This window comes from Ictalurus punctatus, chromosome 10 (assembly GCF_001660625.3).
Source record: "Ictalurus punctatus breed USDA103 chromosome 10, Coco_2.0, whole genome shotgun sequence".
Taxonomy (NCBI): Eukaryota; Metazoa; Chordata; class Actinopteri; order Siluriformes; family Ictaluridae; genus Ictalurus; species Ictalurus punctatus.
This window is the reverse complement of record NC_030425.2, coordinates 20,451,634-20,465,963: the sequence shown is the minus strand read 5'-3', so window position 1 is coordinate 20,465,963 and position 14,330 is coordinate 20,451,634. Positions and strand designations below refer to the sequence as shown.

Here is a 14,330-nt window from a genome sequence, read left to right as displayed (position 1 = left end):
GATTGCAAAAATTTGTTGCACAATTTTTATTCTACAACCCTGCAAACCAAAGCACAATCCATATCCTACATGGAGATTAACACTGGACCAGATTCACCTCTGGCGCACTTGACTCCCTTTGGGCCACGTCCTATCACTGCTACTGTTAACTGGACTGGAACCCAGCACTGTCCTGCCAGCTGCAGATGATTTATCGTTATTAGACAGCTGAGGTTACAGATAAAACCGAGCCCCATGCTGGGTTTTCATAAGGAAAGCTGTCTTCTGGTTCCTGCCCCAATGTCATGAAAATCATTAACCAGAGGAAGAAGCGCAAGAGAAAACGGCCAGAAATCAGATCTGGGATACAGCTGGTATGTTGCGTCCATGTGTCTGGCAACTGTATTATCTGGAAATATTAATCCAGAACAATTTATTGGAAAGGGATAATCAAATGGCCAAGGAAGTTTAGTACAAGACATAAAATATAAATTATATAATAACGACTGGATTGAAAGGTTTCAAACTTATTTTTTATGTGAGTTTTCATTTTAGAAATTCAGTTTGATTGGAACACTGCCAGCTGCAAAATTTGAATACACATTTAAATATTATTTCTATTATTATGTGTAGAAAGTAGATTGAAATTTGGTTAATGAGAACTTACGGCATAGTTACACTTCATTCAACCCGATAATGGATAGGTTAGTTTGAGAAGTAGCAAGATACTTTTGCTGAATGTATATTGTTTCTGGTGGTGACACTGAAACAGTTAATGTCTGAACAGTGTAGCATATGACTTATCTCCAAATTGAAAATATATTGCCAGACCATCTTTGTTCTTATGTGGAAAGGTGTTTTGTTGGTAGATGCTGTGGAGGTTCTGGTGTTCAGTCAGTGCCTGTGGATCGTCTGAACAGAGTTGTGCTACAGTGGTCATGCCCGTGAGGTATTGACGGATAAAAAACAAGGCGATGCTTGTGGAATCAATCAGTATTACAGAGAGATGTACCCATTTACCCCCCCCCATGTGGGCTGTTATAGGATTTTTCTCCACAGTATGATGAAAGTCCAGAGTTTTGATGCCTCTTCAGAGTTTGGAGTGCTGCAGAGGTCCAACACTCTGTTGTCCCTTTCTGCATCAACACACTGCTGAACATTTTATAGATATACTCACATTTCCACCAGTGGAATGCATTGGTGCTCAAAGATAAAGTTTGTTAACATTTGAAATATAGCTCCTATTCAGTTCATTGAGAGTGCCAATCCGATGTTTTTTTTCTTCCTCAGGCCACTTATTGATCAGTGCAGAACTAGTTCTACCCACGCTGTAATAAAGGCATGGTCGGGTAAATTATTTCAGGATACTCACGCAAGAGTTTCAATGTTCATGATGACCGAAGGACAGGTTTATGTCTCTACTTCTGCTGGGAGCTCTCTGCACTTTCTGCCGGGGATGATCCAGATGAATACCCAAAAATGTACACTTCCCGAAAGTCTCACCCTTACCTCAGTGGATAATCTCACCTCAGTACTGTAGCCTTGTACCTGACAATGGCTGCTGTAATTATAAAGACTTTCCTGTGTTCGTCCCAGGACTCTTATTCACAACAGTTTCATAGTAGACATCCTTTCAACACTCTTCGTAGTGTTTGACTTGATATTATACAGCTATAGAAGAGTAGTGATTTTTTTGAGTCTGGTTTTACTCAAGATCTCTTCCTCCTTTTTTCTCTGGGAGTTTTTACTTACCACTGTCACCTCTGGCTTGCTCATGAGGGATCTAAGTCTACATCTGAATTTTTGTTTATGTGCTTTGTGAAAATGGGTTTTGTTCAAAGGGCTATACAAAAAAATTGAAATGAAGTCATGGTGACCTCAAGACCCAGATTTCACCAGTTCTTAGTTCGTACAAAATGCTGCTGGAACTGAAACGGCTTTGCCGGCCATGAACCAGGTCTTTCTCTGAGAAAAAGGTGGAATAGCTCCAAAACCAGCACGTGCATTTTGTCAGTGGAAAAAAGTGTCAGCTCAGTGGTTCTGCGATGGGTAATTTGGAGTAGCTGTTAACTGCATTTGATGGTCAAATTCACACAGGACCTGATTTTAGCATCAGAGCATCATCATTATTGATTTTCAGCTGAAAGATTCTGAGAAGTCCAAGTTCAGAACAGATCTACTGTCAGTATTTATAGAAGGAACGTTTTTCCAGTTTTGTGCACCCCAGAGACACGATAATGTCCAAAACATTTGCATTTACCTTTATCATATAAAGGGCTTACACGTGAAGCAGAACACGTTAATCTGAGCAGTTCTGAGTTTATGGCTCTTGCTTGAGGTTCAGTAAAAGCAAATTTCCAGTCACTAGCTTGGGAGATGTATGTTTATACCACAGTACTGTTGAATCCTGTATATAACAGAACAGCTCAGACAGTACTTTGGATCAAGGCCAAAAAAATGGCGGTAAAGTTTTCTGTGAAGATATTTAGAATTTTTGTTCTAAAAGAGTTTCCGTTGTCAGAACTTCGTAACGGTTACGGGTAAGACTCTTCCTTTAGACCTTCTGACCCTGAGGGCTTTGTGGATTCTTGATAACATGACTAGCTGCATTTTGTTTCCTTTTTAACTTGAACAGAACAGTTTGTTTCTTGTGAGCATGTATTGACTACTACTGGTAGGTCTCTTGAGGGTACGCACTGTCAGGATTTTAGGTTTTGATGAGAAAAGGTAATAGCCAAAATGTATAGCACATTATTTACTACATTATACAATTTTCTTTTGTTTAAAACTTTTCCAGAATATATACTAATATTTTAATAAATTGGGGAAAATTTTTTGAAAATGGACTGTTTGATGTACATTAGGTGCTAGGCTTTGTTAGCAGGTTATCGGCATATGCTAAGAGTACTAGCTAAGTGCATTCAGCAGATGCATCACCATGCGGTATATACCTATATATTTATATATCTTCTTCTAACTAGTTAAACACAAATTAAATAATACACTAATCAATGTGAAAGTTGGCTTACATGTTATTTGATTGACATGTTACTTTTGCTAACCGTAGAAGCTACATACACTCTGTAGAGGAACCACCAATCTCTGCCTCTTCATTCCAAATTTTTTCTCTGTAATGTCTCTATGTACATTTAATAAGAGGTTGTATATGACAGGACAAGATGAAACTATGGTTATAAGTTTTCTTCCTTATTTTGCAAGGCAAACGGTAGGGACTAATTGCAGGAAGGAACTTTTGTTGTGAGTTGTAAGGGGGGAAATGTAAAACTGACAAATCACACACTATATGATCGGTCCGGGGAATCATTCGAGTCAGTCATTTGGACTTGTCGCTTAACGCATAGTGAAATAATGAAATCACTGAAACCACGGCTTCATGCCGCACATCTACATACAAAAAACCTATCAAAAAACAGTCCCGTGTCGCTTTGTCACTTGCTAGTGTGAATGCAGGGTTATAGCTTCTATAATGTAAGTGATAATAAGACCTAACTTTTTTCATGAACGTATAAGTGGATAGAATTTGACAATCTTTAATATATAACTTTAATTAGAGATGCACCGATACAAAATTTGTCAGCCGATACCGATAACCGATAGTTTTAATAATAATTAATAATAATTAATTCCACAATTGTGAAAGAAATGCAAATAAAAACTTTATTCTCTCCATTTCAACAAGTTGTTTCTCAGTAACTGGTCTCATAAACACAAAACACATTACATAAATTCTGAAGATTAAAGTAAGATTTCTTAACTTATTGAATGTTATTACTTCATATTAACATTGACTGAATTCTAAAAACCTCCTGTTAGGCTTCATATTCACTCACCACTAGCAAAAGCATTTCTTCATCGCTGAACATCAAACTGGTAATATATAATAGAAACTTTTTTATATATTAACATTAACTGTATATGAAATATACTACTCTACAAATATATATTTCTGTGCAATATATACTTTTTTGTCACCTCATCTTCATTTAAATCTTTCATCGGTGTACTGGCGCTTTAATTGTAGCACAGGCAGCGTGACCAAAAAAAAAAAATTAGACTCGACGCCGAAAATCCCGCTTCACTGCTGCAGTGTCCGGAGTAAAATGTTAGCAGTGCAGAGATTACAGAGATTGCAAACTGCAGTTTTGTCATCATTCCACACAAAAGACATCGTCTTTACACACAGCACGGAATCGGTGTGTTTTCACGCCCTCTTTTGATTGACAGGATTTAATCAGCCCTGATCATCGCATGTTTTTAAATTATCGGGCTGATACCGATTATTGGCTGATACATCGGTGCATCTCTAACCTTAATATATAATTTTTTGGCATTAGCAAAGCTGTGCTACAAGAGATATGAAACCATGTCATGTGTGTCCTATGACAGCAGAAAGTATCTTGAGGTATTCATTATTTATTATATGTTTTGTCTAGTAGTAAAGTGTATGTTTGGGTGTCTTTTACATTGTTTTGGTGCAGCAGAAGCAGTGTTGCAGTGCAAGGAAAGTTCACAGTACTTATGGTTGCTTATGTCAAGTAATCCAATGAGAGCTGGAGTACATTTTCATGGATTCTATATTTTAGAAGCTGACTACAACATTCTTTTCTTTTCACTACATTGACGTTTCGATTTTTAACAGTGTGGTTTTGAAATATAAATGTCTGATGTGGGCATGAAGGTTAAAATTGTAGTGGTTAAATTGTAGGGGAGGGCACAGGGGAACAGAGCTCTAGTACTGTAATTTGACAGAAATGTAAATGATAAAGGTGATGATGATAATAATGATGGTTATATAATACAGTTTCATACTGCTTTTTGGAGAAAAGCTTTAATTTCAAAAGTGTAGAATGTATTTTTGTATAGTCAAGGCAATTGTTTAAAAAATAATAATAAATCACTGTGGTTTAAAGATCATTTAATTAAACTGTATTCATTTTGCTATTAAGGCAAAAAGAATCTAAAGATCATTTTGATGCCAAGAATAGGAAAAAAATTATGTAACCCGATTTGACATTTTGCTAACAAGTGGCGTAAACGTCGCATGTTATAAGTCTTATCTTTAGCTATGAGAAGAGATTTTATCATCCAAAGTAAAATTTGTCAGCATGTATTCAGAGCACAGTGACAATACAATTACATGCAATACGGCATATATATATATATATATATATATATATATATATATATATAATATAAATTTTTTGCTTTTTACTGTTATGCGTAGGTAGCTACTAAAGAAAAAGATTAATTAAACTGAGTGTGTGTGTGTTTACTACAGGCAACTACAGCAACAGCAGCAGGCAGACCTGGAGGTTCATCAGAGAGATGGCCTGACAGCATATGATCTCTCACAGGTGCCTACTCGAATACACAATCACAACTTTTTACACTTATAACTACATACACATTTTTTTTATAATATACATACACATTTTATTGCTTAAACAGTATGGGAGCCACCTGAAACAGTGCCCTGAGAAGGGTTGGCACTCTTTCCAGGGTGTCCCCTTGCCCTGTGCCCCGAGTCCCCTGAGATAGGCTCCAGTCTCCCCCATGTAGAATAAGCGATATAGAAAACGGATGGATGGATGGATAGGATTTGAAAGACGTGGTAGTAGTTTCTTCACATCAACTTTACCTAGGTGACCTTTGTGCTGTGAATTTGGAAACCTCAGTCTCTGCAAGCATGCTGTTATTTTGACAAGTGCTGTGATTTATTATTTTTTCTTTTTTCCCTCTGCCTGCCTGGACGTTTTTGAAATACTGGCAACTATTGCTATGCAACAGGAATCACCTATCACAATTGTTGGCTAGTCAAGAAAAACTAATCCAGTTATGAAAAATAATATATATTAATTATATTTAAGATCATAATATCATTAAGCACCTTACATGCTAAAGAATTATTTCCATTTCTAGGAGCCAAACCTCCCAGTGGAAGCCACCCACACGCAAGATTCACCGTTCTCTATGCATTCAGAGTGTGCCACTTAAGTTGCATGACACACACGCTATGAGAGATCAGGTCTAATTTGAAACACGCCGCTAGGATATAGCACTGAAATTGGGGCATAGCCGTGTAGTGAAGTCATGTGGTGGTAATCCGTTTTCATCAAGCCGGTCCTCCGGCATCTGTTTGATGCATGCTCGTAAGTGTTTATACATATTTGAAATTGTTTCAGTGCTCTCCCAGAGCTGTGTTAGTGCACCGTAACCGGGTAACACTATCAGTAGGATTGTGTGTGTTATTGCCTGCAGTGTGCTGATACCAATTTTCAGCTCCTGATGCTACTTTGGATGATCAAAACCATACTTGCTAAAAGCTGTAAATCCACACAGCTTTGTAATTCCTTGAGAAGCAGCAACGTACGTGTAAAGTGATTGCTCTGTGAATTTTATCTGCGCAAATCCTAGATATGATTGTGTTGTATTCAAAATAATGTAAGCCATGTTGATAAGGATGCAGGTTTAAAACAAAATGAGCTCTTATTGGTTGAGAGTTTGTGCAGTACTACAGTAGACATTCAAAATGACTTAAAACGCCTCGGCTAATCCGAATGATTATTTTCCCAATGATTTTGCATGGACACACACACATACTTTCCAACAGTGAGGCTGGTGAAATACTTCAAAAGGAAAAGACACTTCAAAATACGTTCAGCTTAGTTCGTACTCTGATGTATTGTACGCGTGAGTCTCCAAAACTAATCCGATCCACTGCCTCGTTTGTTCTGAGGCATTCCCTTTTCTATGATTGGCTGAAATGTCATGTTTTGCATGGAGAGGCAGTTTGATTTCCAGGTCCGCTGTATGTTAGTTTGCTTGCGGTCATGGAAGCAGCACCACAAACACATTTGAGAGAAAACTCAAATATGCCATATCTTTCTGCCTCATTTCTCCCTCTGTTTGATAGGGTTTCCATGCCTGCTTTAAAAAACAAAAATCAAGATATGCCTCTTTCACAGGACTTATACACAGCTTTTTAAAGTCTAACCGCATGGGTGCTATTACCAAGCACTTTGTAATATTTAAAAGTAAACATGCAATGCATTTTGTAATATTTAAAAGATAGCTTGTGGAATACATTTTGCTTGAATTAAAGTTTACTCAGCTTAAAGACAGATTCAAGACAGCGTAGACACAAAAACTTACACATCGGCATCGTTAAACTTGGCTAATAATGGCCTACTTTAACGGTTTGACTGACACCCAGAAGACCACAATCACAATTAGTTTCAAACAAAACTCAGTAATAGGTTAAAAAAACGAGATTTTTTTTTTTTTTTTTACATAAATAATGCCATGTTTTTCAATACAGTGACTATATCTTTCTATGAAAAGCTCATTGTGTTACAATTTGAAAAGCCTGTTTTCCAGCAGGACACCAGTATGCAGGAATATAGATAGCCAATCAGATTGCAACATTTAAGATTCTGAAGCTTTTAAGTCTACAAAAGTTTACATACAGTCTGGGGCTGAGATTAGGATTCAAAAGTCTTGTGATTTTATTCTTTTCTTCAGTTATCAAAATGTAATGCAAAAATAGCTTTTTTGGGAAATCCTGGTTTGAGACTATGTGAAATCTATCCAAATATAATTGTCAATGGGGGGCGGGGACCACCACTGCACATACTGTTATTGGAAAATAATTAATGCTGGGGTGGTGTGATAAGAGCCATCCCTGAAGTTGAAGTGTTTTGTTCCTTTTATAGCACAGCAATTTGCAATGCTAAAAAAATGCAGCATTGTAGTAGTTGTATATTTTTGTCCATTTATAGTTATGTTTATTGTCACTTTGTTGAACAAGCCAAAAAAAATGTTCCTACGAATAGATTTGATCCTATTCTCGTCCTCGTTTCTCGATTCTAAAAAAGTTAACAATGTTTAGCCTTGTTTATGCCCATTTGCTGATCACCTGACCTGTTGCCTGTTTTTGACCAAGCCATTGTCTCATGTTTTGGATCTATCTGCCTGCCTCTCTTTAATAAACCTCTAATCTGCACTTGCATCCGTCCAACCCTTCATTACAGTATATGCATTACGTAACAGAATACATCGCCGCACTATGGATGCAGCAGAGTTTTTCAGAGGTTGATGAGACAGACATTTAAGCCATGTTCATGTCTGAGAGCAATGAGACGACCACCCAAGCCAGGTACCTGACTGAGGTTGACGTCTGTCACGTAATGCACGTAAAGGAGGTTAGGAATCGAGAAACGAGGACAAGAATAGGATCAAAATTATGAGACATGAAGCTATGAACAAGGCTTGGTACACGGAAAACTCGCACAATACGTCGCACCAAACAGTGAGACACGAGGGGTTTAAATCTTAAACATATTCAAGGGACTAATTCATGAGACTAATAATGATACATACGGGAAGCAACCAATGATAATACAGGGGCGGAGACCGGACAAACCATAACAAAACACACGTGTCAAAAGAAAGTCAGTGTCACTGAAAACCCGGAAGCGCACGCTCGCGCTTCGAGCTCGGGTTTCAGAGCGCACTGTTTGCTACAGTGCTAGCATGAGGGGAAATCATGATAGTTACGGCTTTACTTCTGACTTTTACAAAGTGCTGACACTGGTGACTCCTTCCAAAAATGCTAAACGAGCATCTCCACACTGAAAATTTCACCATATCAGTTGCATGCACTTTTAAAAATCTGTTTATGTGGAGCGTCCACCATACATGTCTTTGTGTTAATTGTTACTATAGAAATGGATAAATTATTACATATTGTATTACATTATAGCTTACATTATTACAATGAATGCATGAGTATAAATGATTTGCCTGGCATTTCTGACCAATAAGAATTCAACATTGTGTGGTATATTATATTCACATGTTAACACCGAACTCCTAACACACGGGTAATGTGGTGTGGTGGGCTTTTGTATGGCTGTGTATGAGGTTTATATTTGTCTTTTCTGTGCCTGTAGGTGCCAGTGGGCAGCGTGCCAGGCAGCGTACACGAAGCAGGAAAGAGCATTGACAAAACGGAGACGCTGTTCTCTCAGGAGAGAGATCCACGTTTCAGTGACATGTACACAGGCATCTCTGGCTGTACGTACCAAAAATCTGCCGTTTTCTAAACACACATTTTATAATTCTGGTAAAGCAAAGTTTACAAAAGGGGCATAACTTTGTATTTACAGTCTCAGACAAGACGGACGTTTGGGAGGTTTATCTTTAGTGGTTTCATAGGGTTTCATTCTCTATATGTATTTTTTCTCCACTGTGCTGCAAGGTGTTCTTCCCCAGTGTTCTGCCCTGTAAACTCGTGAGTTTTACTGAAAATCCAACAGCAATCCATGCAGGTTTATTGAACCTTCAAGTACCATCAGAGAGTGTAAGATGTGAGCAGTTCACAAGAAGAAAGCAACTTGGCCATATATTTTGTGCAATATGAGGAAGACATGTAACTTTTGGAGGACCTACTGAGGAGCCTCTATCACTCAGTACGTTTACATGGACACCGTTAATCCGATATTAACCCGATTAAGACAATACTCTGATTAAGAATCTAGCATGTAAACAGCGATTATTGATGACCTTCATCTGACTAAAATCATACTCGAAGTAAACATAAACTCAATTAAGACATGTGGAGTATTCCTGTTTTAGTCGCATTATCGACATGCGTTACAGACATGTACATACCTTAATCACACTATTAACATCATGTGGGAGTTTTCACCTCATTTTGCGACAGGACACATACACACACGGCAGCGCTCAACCGTTTGACAGCAAACGAGAGCACGGCTGTGTCCGAAACCACGTACTTACCTACTATATAGAAGGAAAATATATGTATTGTGGCTACTTTATACTAGGTAAGTACGCGGTTTTGGACGCAGCCCACGGCTTCAAGAAGTCGTCTGTTTGCACGTACAGCATGACAAATAATTATCCTCACTTGAAGCTTTCGTAAAATTAAAAATGAAACACAAAAAACTGTATACGGTACCATAACGAAGACCAACTGTATGTCGATACGTGAAATTCTGGAGGGGTGGCGTGGGGACGTAATGACGTGTGCCGTTAATCGATCTATGTTCGATAACATGTAAAACGGGAGCATGAAAGGAGTATTCTAAAAGCGACTCATGTAAACACCTTAATCACAATATTGTCTTATTCAGAATAAGGTCAATAATTAGATTACTGCTGTCCATGTAAACGTAGTCACTGTGTCTTTCCTCTCCATCAATCATAGACAAGATTCTTATTTTGCATAGTAACTAAGATTTTCAGGATCATGGTTATGGATGCAACTGTATGTTTTTGTTTTGTTTTGTTTTGTTTTTCTCTTCTCCCCTAAGACCAAAAAAATCTCATACCAAAATTCTTAGTATTAAGCAGTCAGACGCCTCAAACATGGAACATTTTGCTTACCTCGTATGGCGGTTGCTACCATGTGCTCCTAGCAGCAAACTCTTCATGCAGAGTTTTATGTTGTAGAAATTGAATAACATCTTTAATAGAGAGCACGAGGACAGCCGAGTTGAGCGCGGAAAGCATCACGGGTGAACGGGCTCATTAAAATGGGCGTGAGATGCCATGAAATGCATTTTAACTCACAAGCAAGCATAGACCGTGTGTCTCAGTGCTCAGCCCTCGCTGAACTGAAGTTTCTATGTACAATCACGTCACTGCTCCACACTCGCAAATACCTTCACAGCACCTCATGCTTATTTTAATGACGTTTTCTATATTTAAGATGTTTTATCAGGTTATGTGTATTATAGGAAGAGCTTGATATTTTTACTGTTTGCTGTCTGCTTTGCTTTGATTGCCAGCATTAATTGTGAAATGTCCGTTCATAGAGAACATACAGTAGACTAGGCTCGTGCCACATTGGATAGGACGATGTTGGGTTTTTAGCTCTTTGCAACTCTTGATCAAACAAAGGGCCAGAGTAGTAAACTGCTAGTTCTAATAGTTTAAACAGGTTCCCAGATAGCAGATGAATGACTAACCACACTTTTTAGTAATGACTTCATAACCTGAATAAACAGTTTGTTAAATAAAGCTTTCTAGCTTGTAGCATTTATCTTTACCTTTCATTCAGAGGCAGATGTGAGAATAGGGTTTAGCCAGCAGTTGTGTGCCTTGCTGTAGAATAAAGTCATTTCTTAGAATACAATCTTCAAATTCTTACCTCATGATTACCATAATTCCATTTTAATGGCATCCAATTTAAGTCCCGTTTAAGCCTTACTCCAGTGGTTCTCATCCATTTCTGTCCGGTTGCGACTACTCAAAAAGCTCGCAATTCCTTCCCTCTGGTCTCTCCCTAAATCATACTACAGTAACTTCCATTTCTCAGGACTGTGCTGAAAACCCTTCGGCTGTGGACTCCGCTGCGGTCGTAAACATGTTACTTGCTAACTCTGCTGCCACCAAGCATGCTCACCATTTTATCCTATATGAAACTACCTTTGCCACTCTCTCTTTCAGCTTATAAAGCAGTTCGTACAGGATTTTGCGGAGTTATTTTGCAATTGTTGTGGCCAGAGCTGCATGACTTTGCTGTGGTTTTTTTTCAGACGTTGTGATGCAACTTGCAGAGGTTTTTTTTTTCTTTTGTTTTCAGAAAACCGCTTGAATTGGCAAAATTTTCTTTCGCAGTGATGTTTGTTGGTAAATGAGACCTTTTAGTGCTACTCATGTTCAATGCATTGGGAATCGAAGATTCAAGGGCTTTGGCTGAATGCGTGTTGTGATGACATCATAAGATGGCTCAAATCTGCGGTAATTTAGGAAAATTGCGAGCTCCTCCGAATATTGCAGAGTTCGCTTGATTTTGCATTCGTTTCTGCGATCACAACATCCTGGAGGGACTGATGAAGATAAAATGACCAATGCTAACAATGTAAGAGATTCTAGGGAAAAAGTCATTTGTAAAAATAACTTTGTAATAAAGAACACAGTCAGGAGATTTTACCTTTTTGTTTCATTTAAAAAAATTTTTATATATATATATAAAACAGCTTTTGTACAACGATTTCTTTCCTTTCATTTTCACTACCGGCTCATTTGCTTTTGAAGAGTAATTAATACGTTGATACTGTGAAACTGTGACATTTTCCTGACGAGGTTATCATAGCTTGTACTGGAATTCTTCCTGCCTTCCTTAATGGCGATAGTGTCATATGCTAGAATGAATCGAGATTAGGCTCAAAGAAATCCCATTCACATACACAGTGATGTAAATTCACTTTTATTTAATAAATCTTTAGCAATAACTCAACCCTTACCCTTACTGATAATCATAAGGGAATTTATAAGAGAAGCCGGTGGGGAATGCTGTATGATTTCCTCTGTAAAATGAGCCGTTGTGTATCTGATCTCTGTACTTCCTGTCAGTGTGATATATCTCTGCTCCTAATGCAGATTGTCTTTGATTGTGCTGCATGGACCAGGGTGCAAAGTCTGTTTTATGAGCCATGATCTGTCCTCTGTAGAGCTAATAAGCCAGTGGTGTATTGTATTAGGCTGCAGGATCATTTACTTGGGGTGTGTGTGTGTGTGTGTGTGTAGCGGATAAGAAGATGATGGTGCCGTCATCCACTGCAGGAGGACAACAGCTATATTCCCAGGGCAGTCCTTTCCAGCCAGGACACTCGGGCAAGAACTTCAGGTGGGCCTTGTGTGTGTGTGTGTGTGTGTGTGTGTGTGTGTGTGCTTTCAGCTAGATATTCAGCTAGAGTGTTTGTATTTCCATGCGCTTTATTTGATGGGGAATGCGAGGGTATTATCATTTAACTCACACACCCTACAGTTGTTTGTTCTGGCTTAGACATAAATGAAGGGATTATGGATTTTATTATTTTAGCACGTACCATCCACTGTGCATATGCTGTAATTACTCGCTAACTAATGACAGGATTTATTCTCAAGTCACAGAGAAACAGATGCTCAGTGGAAATCCCAGTAGATGAATGAAACTCATGCAGAGTACATAAAAACCCAAACTGACTACCGCATATAGGATTTTCTGGAAAAATTTGAAAGCAGCTTTTATCTCAATTTGTAATGTAGAGCTATGCTCAGGGCTTTTTTCCTCCCTCTTTGCTCCTGCAGTTATTCCTGTTTGCGTTCACTCGCAGTATTATCGATTAAACCCACTTGGTTCAATTCCTTTCAAATATAAACAAACCAGTTCTGACCCACCCTGTGTGCAATGTGTGTGTTTCAGCTCCTCAGTGATCCACGTTCCGGGAGTAAATGACATCCAATCATCTGCCGGTTCAGCGGGTCAGAATTTGGCTCAAATTTCCCGTCAGATTAACTCCAGTCAGGTGCAGTGGTCAGGCAGCAGGCCACCATTCTCCGGCCAGGTGAAGGACACACTTCATAATACCCTGTTTTACTTTAACATTCCCTGCCTTCCACACTTTTGTTCACTAATGTACTTCCCTATCACACTTCCCACTCGTTTCCATCGACACCATTCCTTTCCACACATCCACACGTCTTGAGATTACTTGCCACCCTGAAATACTTGTACACTTACATGCTTTTCCCTGCTGTCATATTCTATCACCGATCTACTCTTCCACACTCTTCCATGCCATTGCCTTCCACCGTTTCTTCCAAACTTTCATTCCTGCTATAGCATTCCCTTCTGCACTTCCCTACTTCCCTGCCAAACTGCCACACTTCCTTCCTATCCACCTTTCTCCAGAGAAACCAACGAGCACCGAGATGATAGATTCTAACTTCCATTTTACTGTTTTCTTCTGTTCCGGCCTCTATATGAACCATTATTAAAACTGGCAAAAGAGAGCGACTGAATTACTCAAACAGAAACTATTTGAGTGTTAGTAAGAATAAAAATGAGCTCAGGGTCAAGCTGTGCTGTCGTTGGCTGCCACAACAACAGCAATAAACTTTAGAAATTCCTGGAGAATACTTGTTTTGAGCACCAGCAAACCCGAGGACAATGTACGAGAAGAATGCCGCCGTGTGCCTTGCTATTCTATGGCAAATACTGATGAGAAGAAACGAGCGTGGCTTGCAACGTTGACGTTAAAATACCCCCCAAAGTAGGTTTATTTGTGGACAAAAAGTCCTCCGAACTTCACCCCAATCCAGAGCTGCATCTAGGATATTAACGCCCACCTGTTACCAAGCAGCGAAAGTTAGTTACCCAAACTGCTAACTTTCTGACTGAGCTGTAACTCTGCTTTCAAAAAAAATAAAGTTGCAGTGTTTCCTGTACAAAACCTGGCTTGTTTTATTGCTGCGCGGGTAATTATATGCGTCTGTGCTTTTGTAATTTCAGAGTTCTTCGCCATCTACACCTTCAG

At 38.8% G+C, this 14,330-nt stretch overlaps 1 protein-coding gene across 4 annotated transcripts in view; it reads left to right on the top strand.

Moving 5' to 3' along the window:
* arnt2 (aryl-hydrocarbon receptor nuclear translocator 2) overlaps positions 1-14,330 on the top strand; it is a 131,847-nt gene that overhangs the window by 98,000 nt on the left and 19,517 nt on the right. For all 4 annotated transcript variants that reach the window (XM_017478303.3, XM_017478302.3, XM_017478301.3 and 1 more), the window contains 4 exons: positions 5,279-5,354; positions 8,952-9,075; positions 12,559-12,658; positions 13,217-13,358. In XM_017478303.3, the coding sequence (XP_017333792.1) occupies positions 5,279-5,354; positions 8,952-9,075; positions 12,559-12,658; positions 13,217-13,358 (442 nt within the window). The remainder of the gene's footprint in view (positions 1-5,278; positions 5,355-8,951; positions 9,076-12,558; positions 12,659-13,216; positions 13,359-14,330) is intronic.